This window comes from Hipposideros armiger, unplaced genomic scaffold, assembly GCF_001890085.2.
Source record: "Hipposideros armiger isolate ML-2016 unplaced genomic scaffold, ASM189008v1 scaffold_519, whole genome shotgun sequence".
NCBI classification, from domain to species: Eukaryota; Metazoa; Chordata; class Mammalia; order Chiroptera; family Hipposideridae; genus Hipposideros; species Hipposideros armiger.
The window spans coordinates 205,193-227,402 of record NW_017731869.1 but is presented as its reverse complement, the minus strand read 5'-3'; the positions used below and the strand labels follow the sequence as shown (position 1 = coordinate 227,402).

Here is a 22,210-nt window from a genome sequence, read left to right as displayed (position 1 = left end):
ATATATATATATATATATATATATATATATATATATTCTGGGTCATTTCTAATCTTTAAGCTATCATGATCAGAGCTTTTTTGTTGTTTTTCTTACACTTTGTTTTTCTGTGTCTACTCTAACATTTACATAGTAGGAACAAGAACAACAGTATTAAACCATTAGCACTGATTAGGAACAGAAAATGTTCAATACTGGACAAATATATGAGTCTGAAGGGAACAAACATCACAACCAACCAAAGAACGCTTTACATGTATCATCATATATTTTTTTATTAAGCTAATAATATGTTTTCCTCCCTCATCTACTGCCATTTATACCTTATAATAAGTTTGGCCAGATCACTGAGGACTCTCTACTATACTATTTCATGATCTAGAAGTTCTATTTTTTCTTTTGGCCAATTAGTTCCCATAGAAATGACTTCACAGGGAGGATTATGTTCCATTTCCCAATACATTGGATTTTCAGTATCAATGTTATTATTGGTTTCATTAACCTCAGGTAAAGTTATTTTGCCTGTAATTTCAGTATTACACCATATTCCCATAGCATTTAATGTAACCTTGGTGTCATTACAATAGAAATCACATAGTATAACAGAAGAATTTCTTAACCCCAACAAAAACGTCCCTTTCTATTATGTTTTAATATGGTCCATCTACTTCCCATTGGAAGTATTCTAATGTGATTAAGGATGGTTTCTACACCAGCCAGTTGAACTACTGAAAATCTTAGCTTAGGATTTAACAGAGGTATCTTAGTTTTTAAGATACAATGTCATAGGTCACATCTTCCATCTAAAATTTTCCAACATGCAAGGGGACCATAAGAGTCCCATAAGCGTCTGGCCTGGGCTTCTGCACTCATAGTGGACGACCATTGTTTCATAGCTACTTCAGATTCTATTTGCATTAAAATTGATAATAGGCCCTGTTGAGTTAAGGTAGGCACATTCCCATTGTTAGGTTTGTGTGTGAGTTTTTTTTGTTTTGTTTTTTTTTAAAGATTTTTTTAATTGGGGAATTGGGGGATGGGAACAGTGCTGGGGAATTGGGGGAAGGGGAACAGACAAGTTGCTGTCCTTTTGTTCTTCAGTCTAGTTGTGGAGGATGTTGTTTCACTGGCCCAAGTTGGCACCATCATTGCACTCTTCCCAGGTGAGGCAGATCAGTCGCCGGCTTCTGCATGGTCGCTCAAGGGGGCTGCTGGCCGCTCATGCTGGCTGCTGGCTACACAAGGTAGCCCATGGCAACCCACTGCAGCAGGGACTGCAGCCTACGCCATCGCTGGCGACTCACGGCAGCCCAGCTCCAGGTTGAGCTGTTGTTCAGCATCTTAGCTGTGGAGGGCAGTGTCACTGGCCCTCATATGTGGGATCCGAACCGGGGCCCTCTGGCATCCCAAGCCAGTTCTTAACCATTGCGCCACTCGGCCGGCCCTGTGTGTGAGTTTTTATAGTACGTTGAGTCTGTTATATCCATTGAGCTAAGGTCTCATTGTCTTTCCATGCTGTTCCCATCCTTTTCCTTCTTGAAATAACATTCTCTCTCTATGACTTATTTTAGATAAAGTGTCTTTTTCTAACGCGTGACATTCTTCATTAACTTCAGTTTCAGCTTGTCCCAGAATACCAAGGCCAGCCCCTAGTCCAGCCCCAAGTATGTTGTTGGATCCAGCAGGGTGTTGCTGCCATTGGATGGTTATGGTCTGGGACCAATTAGGGTACACTGAATGGACCCCAAAATGTTGAGTTTCCCATTACATAGTTAAATGAGTAGAGGTAACCCCAAAATGACTTAGAGTTTGAGTATTCCATAAGGCTTCCCACAAGCATCAGGATGCAAGGAGGGTAGGGTAGTTACAGACATATCTACCCACCAAGTAATCACAATAATTTCTGAAATGGGGACCCACTGATTTTTTTTTTTTCTCTTTTACGGGCATCCAGCCACAAGAGCATGGCTGGTGAGTCTGAGGGACAAGATATACTATGATAGATTGGGCAGGCTGCTGCAAGCCCTTTCACATCATACCCAGGTACCTTTCTTAATTATTTTAGTTTCCATTCATATAGCTAAACAATGCTCATCTAAATTAGATCCATATATAACTCTACCACGGGAATTGTCAGGGAGATGTTCTTGAAGGCATTTGCCCAGGATGGGCCCTTTATAATAGATGTATCTAGAAAAAAAAATGTACCAAAGATTATATTAGTATTAGGAGAGGACAGATACAGATAGATGCATGGCTAACAAGGCATTGGCTTCATTATCAGAATAATCAGAATATCATTGTCTAGTAGATAGGCAAGATTAGCAGTTACCTAAGTTAAATTTTTCATATCCTGTAAGAGAGGGGGTCTGGGGAGACAGATATTGTTTCCATTAGAAAACCATAAGAAGGATAATAACAATATAAGAATCATTGTATATATCTTCATCAATCATTAACAATTTAGGTGATATATGGGTAAGAGTAAGGTTTGAGAGAAGTTCAACAAATTTAACTATTATTCTTATCAAGCAAAAAAGAAAAAAACTGATTAAACAAGTGTACCTGAGTCCAACAACAATTTGTGGGCATACAGGCCTTGTCAATGTCTTGGGATAGCTGTCTGCCTTCAGTGTTGGGAGTTTCTCATCCTTGAAGAGTCTTTGATGTCTGCTGTAGGTGGAGGTGAGTGTCAGAGACAGGAATAGCTGTCTATTCACTGTTAGGTGCCTTTTTAAAAATGAGAGCTGTCAATCCATAAGTTAACTCCTTGAAGTCTGGCCACACATGGATTAGTTAGTAATATTTCTTAAGTTTGTTTCCAACGAGATGGAGAGAATTTGTTATTTGATATCTCTTTTAATAGACCAAATCTCCTGGTTGTAAGCCGTGGTCTTTGAAGTCTTCGTTTCCCGGGACCACACTGAAATGAATCAGTTACTAATTTATCAATCCCTTTAAGCTGGCTAATAAGCCCTTGACGATAATGTATAAAGTCACCTTTTAGTAAGATTTGTTCATTCATGTGCCCATTCGTCCAGATGCATAGAGTGACCGGTGACTATTTCATAAGGAGAAAGGCTATGCTTACCAAAAGGAGTAGATATGAGGCTGAGGAACACTATAAGGAGAGCCTTTGGCAAGGGGAGATTAAAAGCTTCTCAAATTTTGGCTAGTTGAATTTTGATTGTACCATTGGTACATTCCACCAGTCAGAGGACTGAGGGTGATAAGCTCAATGAAAATGCTGTAGAATAGGTCAAATGTTACAGATGGGTTGCATTGTTTGGCCCAGTGAAATGATTCTCCTGGTCACTATGTAACTCAGCAGGAATTCCCCAATTGGGAATTATTTTCCAGTAACAATTTACTTATCATTAAGGCTGTTGCTCTCCTGCGGAGGAAGGCCTCAATCCGGTGAGAAAACATACAAATTACAATTAATATATATTTGTATCTCTGAGTTGGTGACATTTGGATAAAATCCAATTGCCATACCTTAAGTGTACCTAAAGAAAGTGGGAAATGTCCTTGGGATCCATGGAGTGGTTTTCCTGGGTTATATTTTGGACAGATAGAACATCTGCTATACACTTTATGAGCTACAATGGGAGAAGGTTTCCAATGATATTGTTTACTCCATGAAATCATCTTTTCAAGTCCCCAGTGTGTTAGCTCATGTACGTGTTGAAGAGTAGGCAGTTGAGCCCCTATAGGTAAGACTGGTTTCCAACTGGGTCCAAGCCATATCTATTGGCTGGGTCGAAGATTCTCCCCTTTTGTTGCCATGTCCACTTTTCTCTTTCTGTAGCTGTCTGTTGGAACTGTAAAAGAGAGAACTTTATTGACTTAATAGGGAGCGCGGAACATTCTCAGGTCTGGATAATTTGGCTGTTTTAATGCTGCCTGTTTAACTACAACATCGGCTAAATGATTTTCTTTTACTTCCATGGTGGCAGCTTTAGAATGTCCTGGAATTTTGATAATTGCCAATTGTTCCTGTTGCTGTATGGCAACTAATAATTCTGCAACCTGTTTTCCATTCTTTATGGGCTGCCCTGAAGAAGTTAAGAAGCCTCGCTGCTTCCATAACATTCCAAAGTTGTGCACAACACCAAAGGCACAGCAACTATCAGTGTAAATATTGGCTACTTGATCTTTAGCCAATTGACAAACTCGAGTTAGGACAATTAATTCGGCTTGCAGGGTAGATCTTATTCTGGTAAATAGGAACTTTCAATTATATTCATCATCATGGAAGTTATTGCATATCCAGCTCAGTAATGTCCCGATGTTCATCTTACAGATAAGAGCCATCTGTAAACCAAGTTAAGTCAGCATTATCAATAGGAGTTTTCTATAAATCATTCCTAGGAACAAGAAGGTAGTCAGTAAGCAAAACACAATTGTGGGTGTCTCCACCCTATAAAGAGGGTAATAAAGTTGCTGGATTAAGACTCTTGCATTGAATTAAAGTAATATTAGGTGCAGGAAGCAGGAGTACTTCATAAGAAGCCATTTGACTGACAAAGAAGTGTTGAGTGTGATGAGAGTTCAGTAAAGATTCAACAGAATAAGGAACATAAATAGTTAAAGGAGAGCCTGTAACTATCTCTTCTCTTTGTTTGCATAACATGGCTATAGCTAAGATGGCCCTCATACAGAGAGGGAGCCCTTTTGCTACTGAGTCTAATTGCTGGCTATAATATCCTATAGGTGATCTCCATGTTTCTGAATTAGAACTCCTAAAGCATTTCCTTTATTTTCATATGTGAAAAGGATGAAAGGAAGTTTATAATTAGCAAGCCCCAGAGTGGGAGCTTTAGATAATTCTTCCTTTAGAGATTGTACAGCTTGTTTTTATTCTGGGTTCCATTGAATTGGATCAGGTTGATCTGATTTTAATAAGACATATAAAGGCTGGGCCATTAATGAAAAATTTGGAACCCCACTGTGACAGTATCCAGTCAGACCCAGGAATTCTCTAAGGTAGAAGAGGAAAGTATAGGGTTTCCCTGAGTCTTTCATGGTTAATCAGTAGCCCATCTTTACATATGAGATGGCCAAGTCATTTTACTTGGGGCAAACAAAATTGAAGCTTGTTCTTTGAGACCTTATGTCCATTTATAGCTAGCTCTTTTAATAGGTAAATGTGTCCTTTTGGGAGTCTAGTAATGTCCTAGAGCATAAAAGTAAATCATTCACATTGGATTAGAGTGGAATCTCTGGGGAAATCAACGTCATTTAAATCAGTCTTTAGTATCTGAGAGAAATAGGTGGGTCTCTCTGTATATCCCTGGGGCATTACAGCCCAAGTAAATTGGCGGTCTTCCCAGGTGAAAACAAAGAGATATTGACTGTGTTTTTCTATAGGAATGCTGGAAAAGGCAGTACATAAATCTATTACTGAAAAATATTGGCAGTCCACGGGAATGGCTGATAATATGGTATGTGGATTTGGAACCACTGGATGTCTGGGAATAACGATTTTATTTATTGCTCTGAGATCCTGTACATGCCTCCATCCTTTTCCATTGGGTTTCTTTACTGGAAGAATAGGAGAACCACAAATGCTCGTACATGGATTTATAAGGGTCCCCCTCACCCCCGCCTTTTAAGTAATCTTGTATAATGGGCTTAATTCCAGCTAGTGCATCAGGTCTTAAAGGATATTGGCAAATATTAAATAGAGGCAAAGTATGGTCAATAGTTATTTTAATAGGAATGGCTGACTTAGTCTTGCCAATATCTACCAGAAAGGGCCCAAAGTCACATTGGAACATCCTGCAATAAACATTCAGCCTCAAGATTAGTTAGTTACCCTTTATGGAATTACTTTAAAATCATTATTTTCCCAATTCATTCATTATCTGATTCATTTAGTTCTAAATACATTTCTTCCTTTTGGAAAAAGGATATGTGGGCATCATGAGTTTCAAGAAAATTTGTCCCTGTCAGGTGAATTGGAGCAAATTTGACTATGTTTATATACGAGATCTGACAAAGTAAGTTCACGAACTTACCCTACAAAAAGTGCTACATACCTCATTGCTGAATATCACTATGGTCACCTTCGAAGTACTCCCCTTGGGAAGCTATGCACCGACGCCAGCACCTAGTCCACCCTTCAAAGAAATTTTGGAACTCTTTTTCTCGAATGGCCATCAGAGCTGTCACCATATTACCCTTGATATCCTGAATGTCATCAAAATAGCTTCTTTTCAATATTTCCTTTACCTTTAGGTAAAGAAAGAAGCCACTGGGGGCCAGATCAGGTGAATAGGGAAGGTGTTCCAATACAGTTGTTTGTTTACTGGCTAAAAACTTCCTCACAGACAGTGCCATGTGAGCTGGTGCATTGTCGTGATGCAAGAGTCGTGAATTTTGGCAAAAAGTTTAGGTCGTTTTCGTGTAACTTTTTCATGCAGTCTTTTCAGCACTTCCAAATAATAAACTTGGTTAACTGTTTGTCCAGTTGGTACAAATTCATAATGAATAATTCCTCTGATATCAAAAAAGGTTAGCAACATCATCACAACAAGTTTGTGAACTTAGTGGTCAGACCTTGTGTGTTGCCCTGTAACGTTCCCTACTTTGAAGGAAACAGGTTCTGATTTAAAAACAGACATTGATTGATTAGCTATCCCTACCATTTATACAGAAGCTTTACTCTGAGGGAGAGGGCAACTTAGTTGGGTGGGGCTAAGAACAGATAAAGTAACGCCAGTATCTACAAGGGCCTTAGTAATTTCCCCTTTTATGGTAATTTCAATTTCTCCTAAAATATTAGTAAAGAGAAGGGGAAATACCCCCTCATAGTCCCCAGAGTAGCCCTATGCTTTCTTCTGTTACTTTTCTAAATCCCATTTCAGTTTTCTACAACCCTTAAGGTAACCTGGCTTTTTACAATAAAAACAGACTCCTCTCTCTCCTTGTCTAAGAGACCTTCCGGGGGTCTGACCTGATTGCTTAATTGCTAGAGCTGTAAGTTCATGATTTTGATGGCTTTGTCTTTTCTGTCTTTTGAATAGTTTTAGATAGTTGATCAGCCAGATTGCCATTTCATTAATACATGTAGTTGACCAGTTTAATTTATGCTGTTTAATCAGTTACAAGCTCTTCACCTAGTACTTCTCAAAATGCCAAATTTAGTAGGGGTTCATTTTGATGATCCTTAAAACTGTCTGGAGACAGACCTGAGTATTGTTTAAAGTTTTTTTTGAACCGTTCAAAGAAATCAAGCACTGGTTCATCAAGCTTTCTTTTATATTGCTGGTCTCGTCCATTTTCCGGGGAAAACCCTCAGGGTATGGCTTGGTCAAGCCGACAGGCTAATTCCCCACATTTTTCTCTCTTTAAAAAGTCCTCTATAGGAGTTTCCCAGTGAATCTTATTCAGCCATTCTGTTGCTTTGCTTTCAGAAACCAGTAAGTATATTACCATATTTCCCCATGTATGAGACGCTCCCATGTATAGGACGCACCTTAATTTTGGGGCCCGAAATTTGAAAAAAATGTATTACATAAAGTTATTGAACTCAAGTTTTATTCACCATAAAATTCATACAACTCCATCACTTGCGGGAAATGCAAGTTAAAAAACTACAACCACTGTATAAGACGCACCCAGTTTCTAGACCCCAAGTTTTTCGAAAAAGGATGTGTCTTATACATGGGGAAATACGGTAATTGGAATAGGTCAGAATAGTCAGAATGAGACGTTCTAGCAGTTAAATCAAATTCCTTTGCAAACCCATCAAGGTCCTGGAAGAGGGTGGGGGAATCTCGAGTAGATTCCTTAATTCTATTCTAACCTAAGGACCTTATACAACTGCTCAGGTTCTCCTCTGCCTAAGATTGGCTTTTCCCTAAAAGGAGCTACCAGAATTTCTGGTTTATCTGGTCTGTCTTGGTCTGGATTTCTATTCTCAGTTTCCCCTAGGTCAGTACAGAGTGGTGGTAGAGGAGATCTAGAGGAGGTAGAGAGGGGGAGGAGGCAAGGAGGGGGGGGGGTCTGGATAAGGAAGCACAGAAAGCAAAGGATATAGTGGAGCCGCTGGAGCAGGGAGAATGGGGTGTTGGCATTTATTAGTTTCAGAAACCTTCTTTAGTTCAGAGACAGTCTAAAATTTTCTCATTAACTTCCTGTAGAGAAAAAATATTTATCTGTGGGCCACGTAGAAGTTTCTAATTTCCAATCAAGATAAGCTTCCCATTCATTCAGTTTAATTTTGGAGCCAGCGTTTTCCAATTGAGCACACAGAAAAATCAATTCGGAGGTGTCAGAAGTTCCCCACTTCAGCCCTCTCCAGCTGATATCATTTTTAATTAAATTTTCCCATTTCTATAGGTACTTGAAAGTTGAGGTGCCATATGAATCGTTCATATAGCCTGCAGAAGTGTTAATGGGGGCTGGGGTCCTTGGGGTTAATCGACCCTAGAGGCACCATTTCCCATGTTAGTTTTAGTTTTCTTTGGATATCTGCAGAATCTGAACAAATTTCTAGGGATGTTATGTGGTGGGCTGAAGTGTGCGGCTTATGGGGTTGAGCGCCAAGGGGCTGTCACCTCCTGAGTTGCTTCAACTCTCTTACCTGTCTTGGTTTCTCTCCCTGTTGTCTAATACAACCATGAGGACTCAGAACACCAGGTAACCAGCCCTTATGAGCGCATCCCCAGACAAGTCTATTATTTAATTACAGTTGTGTTGGGGCCAGCCGAGTGGCGCGATGGTTAAGAACTGGCTTGGGATACCATAGGACCCCGGTTCGGATCCCACATATAAGGGCCAGTTACACTGCCCTCAAAAAAAAAAAAATTACAGTTGTGTTGGAATTCCCTATGGGGCCCTGCTCATTTTGAGGAGTACCCTCAAACACCTCCACATAGGTTCTTAGTCACCTAAGAATCCCTGAAATTCAAGCTATAGGGAGTATATGCCCCTTATCTTCGGAGCTGAACAAGTTCGGACTCTCATTTATCCAGCAAAAGAATTTTGTTCAGACTCGCAGTAAGTAGTTCCAATTGAAAAGCCGAAATTCAAACCAGCTTCCTATATCAACTCCTATCCTTTAGCACCACCTCAAAGATTTTCTAAGAAAAGCTCAAAAAAAGTCAGGCTTTCTACCACAAGCAAAGAGAAGGTCCTGGATTCCAAGAGATAACTCACCCAAGTTCACCCAATACAAAGAGGGGAGCAGAAAGGGAATCCAGGATGTGGTAGAGCCGTGGTGCAATTTGAAGTAGTGTGATTAGGTAAGAGCTTAGAAGGTGATGAGAAAAAAATAATAATCTTAAGGAAGCAGACGTATTGGTGGGGTGCAGGGGGCATTCCAGGCAGAAGGAACAGCTAATAGAAAGGTCCTGAAGTTGGGGTGTGCCTGGTGTGTTTGAGGAAAACCCAATATGAATTTAGTGAAGTGAAAGGCTTATTCACTGCACCACAGATTTAAGGGCATAGCCTTCAGCAAGACTGCCCTCACTTCAGATGCCAGCTACATGTTTGAGAGTCCCTAGGCCATGCATACTTCTGACCAACTAGTTACAGATTCAGGGGTTCCCATTGCCCCCTCAGGTTCAATAACTTGATAGAACAACTCACAGAATCAGGAAAGTACCACACTTATAGTTTCATTATAAAGGAGAAAAATTAGGACCAACCAAATGAAAAAATACACAGGGTGAGGTCTGAGAATATCCCAGGTATGAAACTTCCATGGCCTCTACCTGTGAAACCAAGCCTTCACCCTTCCAGCACATCCAAGTATTCACCAACCAGGAAGTTCCCCTGAGCCTCAGTGTCCAGAGTTTTTATTGGAGTTTCATTATTGAATCATTGGCCTTGTGATTGAACTCACTTTTAGCTCCCTACCTTTCCCTGTTGGTCAGTAGGTCAGTAGGTCAGGCTGATATCAGTGGCCCAAAGCCCAAACCCTCTAATCACATGGTTGGTCTTTCCAGCAGGACCAGCTCCCATCTAGAGTCACCTCATTAGCATTAACCCAGGTGTGGTTCAAGGGGCCACCATGAATCACAAAGACACTCCTATAATTTGGGAAATTCGAAGGGTTTAGAACCTCTGCCCCAGGAACCCAGGATCCAGACCAGACAAGTGATGACAGGACAAGGACCTAAAAGTATCAAAGACTTCGGTTTTTACTTTGAATGAAGTCAGAAGTTGGTAGGTTTTCAGCAGAAGTGACATGATATCGTTTGTTTTTAACAGAGGCACTCTGGCTGTTATGTTAAGAACAGACTGTGAATAAAGGCTGGAAGCAGAGAGACCTATTAGGCAGCTACTGCAGTAATCCAGACATGAGCTGATGGCATGGGCAGCAGTGGTAATAGTAGAGGCCATGTGAAGTGGTTGTCGATGTAAGAAACATCCAAACCTATAGAGAATTTTAATAGCAGTTTATCTGAGCCAAAATTGATGACATATGCTAGGGAAGCAAGGTCTCAGATGCTCTAGAGCAGCAGTTCTCAACCTGTGGGTCACGACCCCTTTGGGGGTTGAACGACCCTTTCACAGCGGTCGCCTAAGACCATCGGAAAACAAAAAGATATTTACATTACGATCCATAACAGTAGCAAAATTACAGTTATAGAGTAGCAACGAAAATAATTTTATGGTTGGGGGTCACCACAACATGAGGAACTGTATTAAGGGGTCGCGGCATTAGGAAGGTTGAGAACCGCTGCTCTAGATAATAACAGTTTGCAGTTTTGTTTATACATTTGGAATTAAGGAGGGGACCAAAAGATTACCTGAAGGTAGGAGAAAACAAGGCAGAGATTTGATTACAGGACAGTTAAGATTATATGCTCTCAGAATGGTTACACCTTCAAGGGGTATTCTGGTATTCTGGCACTACAAAGGTGTGTTAACTCAGATGCATAATAACAATAGATGGGGCTTGCTTAAAATCCTTTCACTAAAAGAAGTTTTAGGCCTGCCCAGTTAGGAATTTATTATTTATTACAGCAGGTCCTTTTTTTGGCCACGGGTCCATCTCTGGAATTATTTCGGCATGTCATAACTCTCCTCATATGTTTAAAGTACTGATATGGAAGAGAGTTAGATTATTTCATGTGACTCCAGAGAGAAGAGCTAGGGCCAACGTTAGAAGCTACAAAGAAGAGGATTGTAGTATGACCTAAATAAGAACTTCATGCATCCATTTATTTACTATTTCAAAAAATTTACACTGAGTGCCTGACCAGCACTGGCGTAGGTACCAAGGATAAAGTCAGGATAAATGCTCAGCTCCTTCTGGCTAGTGGAGGAGCGCTCCAGAGACAAAAATTGTTAGTACCGTGTGGAAAGAGGTGACAAGGGCCTCTGTGTCTGACTAGGGAGGGGAATGGGGTTCAGGGAAAGGTCAGGCTGGGGAGAGGAGCCAGAAATGTCCACTGAGGGTATTCCACCTTCTGATAACTGGGAAGCTATTTGGCCTAAATAAATGAGGCTTAAAAGGTACTTGAACCTCAGTTATCAGGTACATTTTCTGGATGACTAGACCATGTAGATACAGCCTTAATAAACATGATGGCTGATAGATGGGTGGTGCTTTATCATATACAGAGCACATTTAATCCTCACAACAGCCCTGCCAACATCGTTCTGTTATCCCTGTTTTATAGTTGGGTTAACTGAGGCTCAGAGCAGTGAGCCTTGCCTAAGGTCACATAATTATTATAAAGACGGAGCTAGGCCAGAATTAAGTGCATGAGTCCCAGGCCTATGTGCACACCCTCCCCAGAGCTGCCAAGCACTCAGCCACACTGATTATAACCTGCTCTGACCCATGCACAAAAGTGCTTTGGGGCCATGGTTTGGGTCTCTTATGAAATGTTTCATAGCCTGTGCCCCTCCCTGATTTACTGGAGCTGTCCTCAGTCTGGTTCCCACACTTTAATCTGCTCTGATTAAGACAGACAATTTCCTGTCCTCTGCCTGAGACTTTCTCTTCTGTTCCTCCCCCTCTGGCCCCAACCCTCCCCTTTTTCTTGACACATTCTCTTACTTACATATCTCTGAAACCCGAGAGTGGCTTAAAACTGGGATTCCTTGGAGGCGGCCGGGTAGCTCAGGTTGTTCGAGTGCAGGCTCATAACACCAAGTTTGCCAGTTCGATTCCCACATGGGCTAAGGAGCTGCACCCTCCACAACTAGATGGAAGACAACTACTTGACTTGGAGCTGATGAGTCCTGGAAAAACACACTATACCCTAATAAAATTTCTTTAAAAACAAAAAAGCTGGGATTCCTTGGACTTTGTGGACCAGCAGTCCTTGGGTTCCTCTGATGTTGATGAGACCTATTGAGTCCAAAATATTAAAGAGGGGGATGTATCCCAAAACTGTAAATAAAGAAAGGGAGGAAGGAAGAAGAATAGGGTAATAATAATAAAAACTTAACCTCTGGCTTACTATCTTATCTATGATGAAATACTAATATTAGCTCCATTTTACAAATGAGGAAACTCTGCTTTACAGAGAAGTGAAGTAAAGCACATCACCCCAGGTTGAGGAGCCGAGCTGGCTATTGTGTTGACATGTTTAACTGCTATGCTCTCCTGCCTCCCTTAAGAGGAAAAAGGAGAGAAAAACAAAGACTAGTAAAGGCTTTTCACTTAGCATAATTATTTTGAGCCTCCTGTGTGCTGAAGCTATGGGGGAAGACATAGACATAGTTCCTGCTCTCAGTGAACTCAGATACAGAAGCACAGAACATCAAAGCAGAAAGAGACTCAGAGATGTAATCCAAATTGGGACACAGGGAGGTGAAGTGAGACACCTCAGAAAGGGAAAGGGAACATATACTTTGTACGCACACAAAAAAAAAACATAAAACGTATAAATCAACAGTTCAATGCAGGCCCTTAACAACCACAGCTGAACACCTACAAAATCTGACAGTTAAGTTCACGAACTTATCCTAGAAAAAGTGCTACATACCTCGTTGTTGAACATCACTACAGTCACCTTCAAAATACTCCCCTTAGGAAGTTATGCACCGATGCCTGCCCCTAGTCCACGTTTCAAAGCAATTTTGGAACTCTTTTACTGGAATGGCCATTAGAGTTGTCACTATATTACCCTTGGTGTCCTGAATATCATCAAAATGTCTTCCTTTCAATATTTCGTTTATCTTTGGGTACAGAAAGAAGTCATTGGGGGCCAGATCAGGTGAGTAGGGAGGGTGTTCCAATACAGTTATTTGTTTACTGGCTAAATATTCCCTCACAGACAGTGCCGTGTGAGCTGGTGCACTGTCGTGATGCAAGAGCCATGAATTGTTGGCAAAAAGTTTAGGTCGTTTTCGTGTAACTTTTTCATGCAGTCTTTTCAGCACTTCCAAATAGTAAACTTGGTTAACTGCTTGTTCAGTTGGTACAAATTCATAATAAATAATCCCTCTGATATCAAAAAAGCTTAGCAATATCGTTTTGACTCTTGGTTTGGACTGACAGAACTTTTTTTGGTCGTGGAGAATTGGCTGACTTCCATTGTGCACTTTGACACTTTGTTTCAGGGTCCTATTTGTACACCCATGTTTCATTACCAGTGATAACATGGCCCAAAACATTGTCTTGCCTCTCCAAAAGGTCTTGGCAAACTCCGACTCTCCTTTGCTTTTGTTCATTGGTGAGCTCCTTCAGGACCATTTTTGCACACACCTTTCTCATGCCAAGATTTTCAGTTAAGATTTTCCTAACTTTCTCTATTGATGTTTACTTGGTCTGCTATGCTTCTCACAGTCAGCCGACAATTTTGACACACAATTTGACTAATTTTTGCAATGTTTTTGTCAGTTCACCTCATTACTGGCTGCCCTAAACTCTCTTCATCAGTGACGCGTTCTCTCCCTTCAGAGAAACATTTAATCCATTTGTACACTGCCATTTTCTTCCTGGCATTATCCTCATAAGCTTGGACGAACATATCCCTGATTTCATTTCCACTGTTGCCAAGTTTAACAAGAAACTGAATGTTCGTTGCTCTAATTGAAGCTCAGACAACAATAATGAACGCCACTCAGCAAGACACCGCCACACGTCGACATGAACACGTCTGTGAGACACTGATATACCAAGGTTATGAGACCTTACCGAGCTATAAGCACTTACCAATGTAAGCGCGTGGTGGCAAGTTTGTGAATTTAATTGGCAAACCTTGTATTACAGTAAAAAAAAGTGGGCTGGGTGCTGCTACAGGTGGGAGGCAAAGTCCTTGTCCCCACAGCTGGAGGAGGAATTGCAAGGGTAGGAAATAGTATGACATTGACCAGAGAATACAAAGCATTTAACGGTTTTGAGTAAAATGAGCAGTCTAATTTCATAGTAGAGCTTACTTTTAAGAGAGAAGTAAAAAGTAAGGTAGAGATGCTAAGGGGTGTAGTACAGACTGAGCTTGGGGATATCAAGAGAAGCAGTCAGGTGGGGCTTATCAGGAAAGGCTTCCTGGAAGAGGAGACCTTTGGGTTGCATTGGAAAAGAAGAAAAACTTGGATTAGCCAGTGAGGAGGCAGAATGAATAAAATGTTTGTAGGACAAGGAGGTGTGGGAGGTGGAAAAGGAGGAAAAAGTCAACTTTTGGGTTCAGTTAATACAACAAATGTTAGTTGAGAGTCTAAGAGCCAGACATCCTTGATAAACATAAGGATGAGTTAAAAACAGCATCTGTCCTCAAGAAGCTTATAGCTCCACAGTGCTTCCCAGAAGTGATAAGGACTTAAAATAAAGACAGTGGATAAAGAGAAATGGAGTCGGTATGAAATAGATGGAGGAGGTAGAATCAACAGGATTGAATGGTTTGGAGAATGTGGAAGCTGAGGGGAAGGGGAACATTTTCAGTTTGGGTAACCAGACAGTGGGTGAAGGCGAGGTTGGGAATTCTGGAGAAGGAGCGTGTGGTGGATGGGGTGGCCCGGCAACCAAGCCAAGGACATTCTGAGGAGTAGAGACTTTATCCTGTAAATAACGGGAGCCACTGATGGGTAGATTTTTGAAGAATGACTCTTGCACCCATCCCAGAGAAAGAGCAAGAGAGGAGAATAAGTTAGGGGCAGGGAGAGAGCGGGAGGGAAAAGAGAGTGCATGTCCCATTTGCTGTGTCCCTCCAAAGAGGAGATAACCCCAAGTCAAGTGCAGCGACAGGTATTCTAGCGTTGGTGGTGGTGTGGCTGTGTGTTGGTTGTCGGTAATGTTGACAGTCATGAGGATTAAATAAGATATACACATAGTAAGTGCTTTAAAATATTCGCCATTGTTACATTGTTATTATTTCACTAATGTCAACTCTGTCATCTATAGATACTTGTTGCGTAACCATGAACTATTAATAATAATAATAACAACAGCTTATCATCTGTGATTGTATATGACAAAAGCTGGGAAGAGGAACTGAGAGTCCGCACTCTCGAGACTTCAGGAAAGGTGATGGGAAGGAGAGGACGCCCTTCTAGGCAGAGGGAACAACAGGAGCACAGACATAGAGGCAGGAGGACAGCGAAGGCATTGAGTGTAAGTGTGAGTGTGGGCACATCTTACAGCCCCACTGGGCTGTCTGTGTGGTGCTTGGCCTCCACTCACCAGGGTCCTCCGCATATCCACATTCAGGCTGGGGTTTAAGGAAGGCCCCTGAGGCACTAAGTCTGAACAGAGTATTAAAGGAAGGAGAGGAATGAGCCGAGTGACGGGAGAGGGGAGCATGCCGAAGTCGATACTAAGGTAGGATGCAGCTTGGAGTGTGCAGCTACCTCTGACTCTCGGATTTCTGGAAGGTGCAGCGCATGTTGAAGAGAACAGAAGATGATGCTAAAGAGATGTACAGCAGCTAGGTTGGACCCGACCTAACCTAATTTGAATTTCATCTGAAGCCGTTGGGGAACCATTGAAGGGTTTTTTTTTTCCACGGGGTGATGATGTTAGACTTGTGTTTTAGAAAGGTCATTCTGGCAACTGTGTGGAGAATGGACTTAAGAGGCGCAAGCTGGAGGCGGGGAAAGCGATTAGGAAGTTATTGTCCTAGTCCAGAGGAGCGGTGACGAAGCCTTCAATCAAGGGAGTCCGTGTGGAGAGGGACGGACAGAATCGAGACATTTAGGAGGGATGTGCCGTGGCACCTGGTATGAGGTGAGGCAGAGGAAAGCGTCTGGGGTGAATGCCCGAATGAAATGAGGGTGAGGAAGGAGCGGCGTCGGTGGGCAGAAGGATTAAGGAAATGAAGCTGATGATGCCCACGTCACAGCAGTCCCGGCAGCTTCGTGAGCCGGAGCCACAGCTTTTATGGACTCAGCTAGTCTCAAGTATTGGTGAGCAGTTCCTGGAAATCCCTGGGTGAAGACCAAGGACTTGGCAGTTTTTCAGGTTTAAAGCCAAAAATCAGTACCTGGAGGTGGAGGCTGGAGGAGAGAGGGGTGTGTGTGTGTGTGTGTTGGGGGGGGGGGTGGCGCCTCTATAACATTTGGCCAGGAATACCTGGGTTCTGGGGACTGCTACACCTCTGATGCGTACAATACCTCAGGCTGCAGCAGTAGCCCACACCAGCAGCCTCCTGGCGAGGACAGAGGATCAAACCCAATCCCCTCCATCCCAGGGTTCTGCAAGGATTCAGGGACATCAGATGGAGGACATGGCAGCTAACATACACGCAGGAGTCACTTAATCTTTAGAGGCCACTCAGCACTAGAGTACAGAATATTCCATGTTTGGGGACCTTTATAATGACAGGGAACTGGGGTGGGGTTGGGCGAGATGGCACCTGATTAGAAGTCCAGACAGTTATGTTTCTGACTTTGCTGTGACTTTGGGGAACTCAGTTCACCTCTTTAGGACCCAGATTTTTTCATCTGGATTAGACCATCTCATGTGGGTCTCTTTCAGCTCTAATCATTTCATGATCCTGAAGAGTGCAGTCAGATAGCCGCTGTCCATTTGACCCTTCCCTGGTCTCACTAGGAACACTTTTCCAATTCTTTTCTTGATTCCTGAAAACTTGACAGCAGGAAGTCCTCCTTCATGTCCACCCTCCCTTTCTCCGGCTTATCATAAAGTTTACTGGGGAGAAAGAACATCTGCTTACTATTGCTCAGAACAAAGGCCCTCTCCTCAGCCTTTAGTGTTGTCTAGAGTACCCTCAGCCAGCCTGAATGTGGATATGGGGAGGACCCTGGTGAGTGGAGGCCAAGCACCACACAGACAGCCCAGTGGGGCTGTAAGATGTGCCCACACTCACACTTACACTCAATGCCTTCGCTGTCCTCCTGCCTCTATGTCTGTGCTCCTGTTGTTCCCTCTGCCTAGAAGGGCGTCCTCTCCTTCCCATCACCTTTCCTGAAGTCTCGAGAGTGCGGACTCTCAGTTCCTCTTCCCAGCTTTTGTCATATACAATCACAGATGATAAGCTGTTGTTATTATTATTATTAATAGTTCATGGTTACGCAACAAGTATCTATAGATGACAGAGTTGACATTAGTGAAATAATAACAATGTAACAATGGCGAATATTTTAAAGCACTTACTATGTGTATATCTTATTTAATCCTCATGACTGTCAACATTACCGACAACCAACACACAGCCACACCACCACCAACGCTAGAATACCTGTCGCTGCACTTGACTTGGGGTTATCTCCTCTTTGGAGGGACACAGCAAATGGGACATGCACTCTCTTTTCCCTCCCGCTCTCTCCCTGCCCCTAACTTATTCTCCTCTCTTGCTCTTTCTCTGGGATGGGTGCAAGAGTCATTCTTCAAAAATCTACCCATCAGTGGCTCCCGTTATTTACAGGATAAAGTCTCTACTCCTCAGAATGTCCTTGGCTTGGTTGCCGGGCCACCCCATCCACCACACGCTCCTTCTCCAGAATTCCCAACCTCGCCTTCACCCACTGTCTGGTTACCCAAACTGAAAATGTTCCCCTTCCCCTCAGCTTCCACATTCTCCAAACCATTCAATCCTGTTGATTCTACCTCCTCCATCTATTTCATACCGACTCCATTTCTCTTTATCCACTGTCTTTATTTTAAGTCCTTATAACTTCTCTCAGGAGCAGGGCTGCAGCTCCCCTGCTGTGCCCCTCCTCCCCCAGTGACTGGCAGAGCAGCCTATCTAATTCTTCATTCACTTCTCTTAACCACTGTGATAAAATCCAAAGTCTGGACCCAGCATGCAAAACTCTACATAACCTGACTGCAGCTTACCTCCCTTTCCCCATTTCTGGTCTTTCTCCCTCTTTCTATTTAATCAGAACCTTGCAGATACCACAGCCCACCAAAAATCCGTGACTGCGAGCCTTTGCTCACATTTATATTCTGCCTAGGGGAACTTATCCACCCCTATCCCAACACTCCTCTTATCTGCTTAATGAACACCTTCCTTTTTTCAAATCTTAGTGATATCTCCTCTGTGAAGACTTCCAGACTACCAGCCCCCACCCCGAGGCCAAATCGACCATTTCTTTCTCTGTGTGTCCCTTATATCCCTTTCATACTTATATCATAGTCCCTATAAGCCCGTGTTGCATTCTGCGTTCAAGTCTGTACTCCGTGTTCCGTTTCCTTGAGAGGAGACTTGTGGGATCCCACTTCCTGCCTCCAACCTCCAGCGCAGTGTGTGCCACACAGTAAGGAAAATGCACATTAAGTGTGGAGTGGTTGAATAATAGTGAACGGCATTCAAAAGCCTGCCACACTCGGATCCCAGCCTGCCTATTCTTTCTTACCTTCCTTAAACAATAAAAATGCAGCACCTTACCAGTATAGTTGCCAGGCACATGTAGCTTGCGAGGGCGTTTAGGGAGATTATCACCTTTAATCCTCAAAACCATGCCCTTCCACAAATTCCCAGACCTCCAGCCACACCGCACACTTCTTGCCTTTGTCGTCATTGTTCTTTGTGCCCAGGATGTCTTTACTTTCATGTGCGCTGGCTCAAGGCTGAATTTTGCTCCTTGCACAGAGACTTCTCATATCCACTCTCTTCTTTTCCCACTATTGAAATTAATCGTTTCTCTCCTAAATACCAAAGTTGATGATTGGCCTCAGCCTGGTGTTTAGCATAAACTCTGTCATGTAGTAGGCTTCCAATAGTTGTTTGCTGATTAGAATTGAACTGAATTAGTTGTTTAGGTTTCAGAGTTCTTCCAGTTTTTGCTGGAACCACAGGTGGAAGGGTAATCAAGAAAGTGGTGGGAATGGGTTGGGGCTGAGGTGAGTGAGGGTAGAGGCAGAGGGCAGACCGCTTCAACTTGACAGAAACTCTTCACAGAAGTGATAAACAGCATTTCTTGACAATGAGTTGCCTGTGGATGTTTATGGAAACATCATTATTACTATTATTTGATTTTGGCTTATCCCAAACATCATACTGAGTGCTGAGTAATGTGATGATGACCAACCCAGTCCGTGCCAGAAACCCTTGATGGCATTTTCCCAGAATGGTTCCCAGATCCCACTCCCTGTCACACTGTCTCAAGAGTCAGAGGCATCTTGTAGATCTGGCCAGCACGTGCGCTTCACAGATGAGGAAACAGCTGCTGGCTCAGCCATGGTCTCCCTGGTAGTAAATGGCAAAGTTGGAGTTCAAACCCAGTTCTTCTGATTCCCAGGAGATGTTTTATGTTACTCTGCCCCCATCAAAGTGCCATTAGAATTCTTCATCCACTATCTTCCTCCACTCTGTTCAATTTAACAAATATTTATTTTATCGAATATCTGCTCCTGCAGAGAGGCCAATGCAGGGGGACATTGAAACAACAGAGAGGTTAGGAAGTTGAAGTTCCTGACCTTGACAAGTTTACTACCTAAACTATAGATGGCTGTGGGGTGCAATGGGAGTGTGTACTTCACTAAGCATCATCTGTGAGGGCTTTGGGCTTTCTTGCTGCCCCCTTCCTTGGGCCATCCACCATCCATCCCTGTTTTACCTTTGATGAAACGGGCTCTGAGAGGCGGCGCCATCACCTGATTGAATCTAAGCCCCAAACACTTTGGACTGGCACATGCCTTCCCTTCTGAGTGAATGAGAAGGAAGCAGCTCAGGGTGTCTAGCCGGGGAGTCGGCAAACTGTGGCTCGCGAGCCACATGCGGCTCTTTGGATACGTTCCGTCTCAAAAGTTTGTCAACCCCTGGAAGAGCCAATTCTGTCCCTCACAACAATTGAAAAATTATTCGAGAGCCATAAATATATTCTTATATAAGCATCATTATGTGAATTATATCCTTTAACATTTTTATAAATGAAACTGTGATAGTTCTATTTTCATTTTCAATTTTACTGCAGATCCTGCGGCTCGGCTCGCAAGCCGCAGTTTGCTGACCCCTGGCAGTTCTTCCGTCTCAAAAGTTTGCTGACCCCTGGTCTAGCCTATTGTTGGGAGCAAAGAAAGAGACCAGACTCTCCTCAGCTCCTACAGCCTGACATTTGCTGTTTGTAGCTCCACAGCCCTACCCTCCTTGACCCAGAGCTTAAGGATCCCAGAGAGATGAGCTGGCAGGTCTGAGGACCTGGATAGCATGGATCTTTGCTGAGAGATTGAGGAGAGGTCTGCATTGGCAGCCTGGATGCCCCCAAATCATAGAGAGACACAGCAGCCCCCTCCCTGTGTCCTGGCTGTCCAAGCACCTTCTTGGGAATGCCAACCTGCTGTTAATTTGTGTGCCTCGCAATTATTTTATTGGCTTCTCGTGTCAAAAGTCATGTAATTATAAGCAGAATTTAGATGACTCCAGGGCTGCCTGGGCACCCTCCCTGCATCTCCAGGCACTGCAGATATTGAAGGCAGGCTTAGAAAAGAATCAAGCCTCCCCACTTTTACATCTATGCACCCCTCAGATAAGGGTTTTTTTTTGGTTTTGGTTTTTTTAAAGATTTTTATTGGGGAATTGGAGGATGGGAACCGCGCTGGGGAATTGGGGGAAGGGGAACAGACAAGTTGCTGTCCTTTTGTTCTTCAGTCTAGTTGTGGAGGAGGCAGCGTCACTGGCCCTCATATGTGGGATCTGAACCGGGGCCCTCTGGCGTCCCAAGCCAGCTCTTAACCAACGCGCCACTCGGCCAGCCCTCAGATAAGGTTTTAATTGAAAATTGGTTAATGTGTTCCCCTGCCTAATTACAAGCTTCCTGCACTGCCAACGGAGCGCACAGACAAGAGCCTAGCGCTCTCAAGGGAGACGGGTTGGGTCCTGGGCCAGGTATGGCAGTGGCTTTGGCAACTGTCCTTCCACATCCATCACGTGAGGCCTTTTCTCTCACTGTTGAGCAGGCACTGGTCTTTGCAGGCAGGACTCTCCCCCGCACTCTCTGCCTCTTTCCTCCGTGTTCCATGACTGGTGATACTCCCGAGGACAGGATGCAGACCCCCTGTCCTACGCACCCCTTTCCTTTCATCCCAAATGGGCAAAACCAGTCCGTTTGTCAACACCATTCCCTTTTTACCTCTGGGCCTGCCTGGAGGCCACTCAGCCCATCCAGGACACTCATTCTCAGCTTCTTCTGCACTGCACTCCTCCCAGATCTGCTCTGTCCCTCCTCTTCTGTGAAGTCCTGGAGTAGTGACGTAAGGCCCATTGTCCATCTAGATCTTCTGCCCTTGTGCCTGCGTCCTGAGGACCTGTCTCTCCTCAGGTTGAAGCATCCTTCACCCTCTGTGAGTCTCCCTGGCCATGGCAGGAAGGGGTGCTGCACCAACAAGGTGCTCAGCAGTGGCCTGGGCGTAATAGGCTGGGGCACAGCTTTATCTGCCCTCTGCCAGGGATTCCTGAAGGTTGATCACCATGAAGTGGGAAAGACAGGGGTCAGTTGGGTGCCTTGCCTGGGTGGGGCTGACGTGTTTGGTTCAAGGCCACGGGTAGAAGAGGAGCACCCAGGAATTGCCCCGTGAGTGCTTGTGTCCTCCACCCTCAACCTCCTTCTCTTGGCCCCCCTGGTTGTCACATGTCACGGCTGTCACATTTGGCTCCAACAATAATTCCCCTGCCAGAGAGCGGGAGGAAGAATTCATTTCCCAGCTCCAGCCGGGTGACTGTGAAATATGATTTCTAAATTGTTAATAATGCATCACGTTTAGATAGCACTTTACATCTTCCAGAGCGGCTGGCTGGGCAGGGGGGCTGACTGCCAGGTTTCTTTCAGGACTTTTCCTCTGGAACATGCGCCTGATCCTGGGTGCTTTAGTTTCTCTTTCTGAAACAGGGAGGAA

At 43.5% G+C, this 22,210-nt stretch overlaps 1 protein-coding gene across 3 annotated transcripts in view; it reads left to right on the top strand.

Annotated features, from left to right (window-relative positions):
- KIRREL1 (kirre like nephrin family adhesion molecule 1) overlaps window positions 1–22,210 on the top strand; it is a 120,752-nt gene that overhangs the window by 57,340 nt on the left and 41,202 nt on the right. Inside the window, exon 1 of one of the 3 annotated variants that reach the window (XM_019668204.1) lies at window positions 15,852–16,317. The exons of the other annotated variants lie outside the window; for them this stretch is intronic. Coding sequence (XP_019523749.1) covers window positions 16,227–16,317 — 91 coding nt within the window. The 5' untranslated portion in view covers window positions 15,852–16,226. Of the gene's footprint in view, window positions 1–15,851; window positions 16,318–22,210 lie in introns of those variants that run through there. 3 annotated transcript variants of the gene reach the window in all.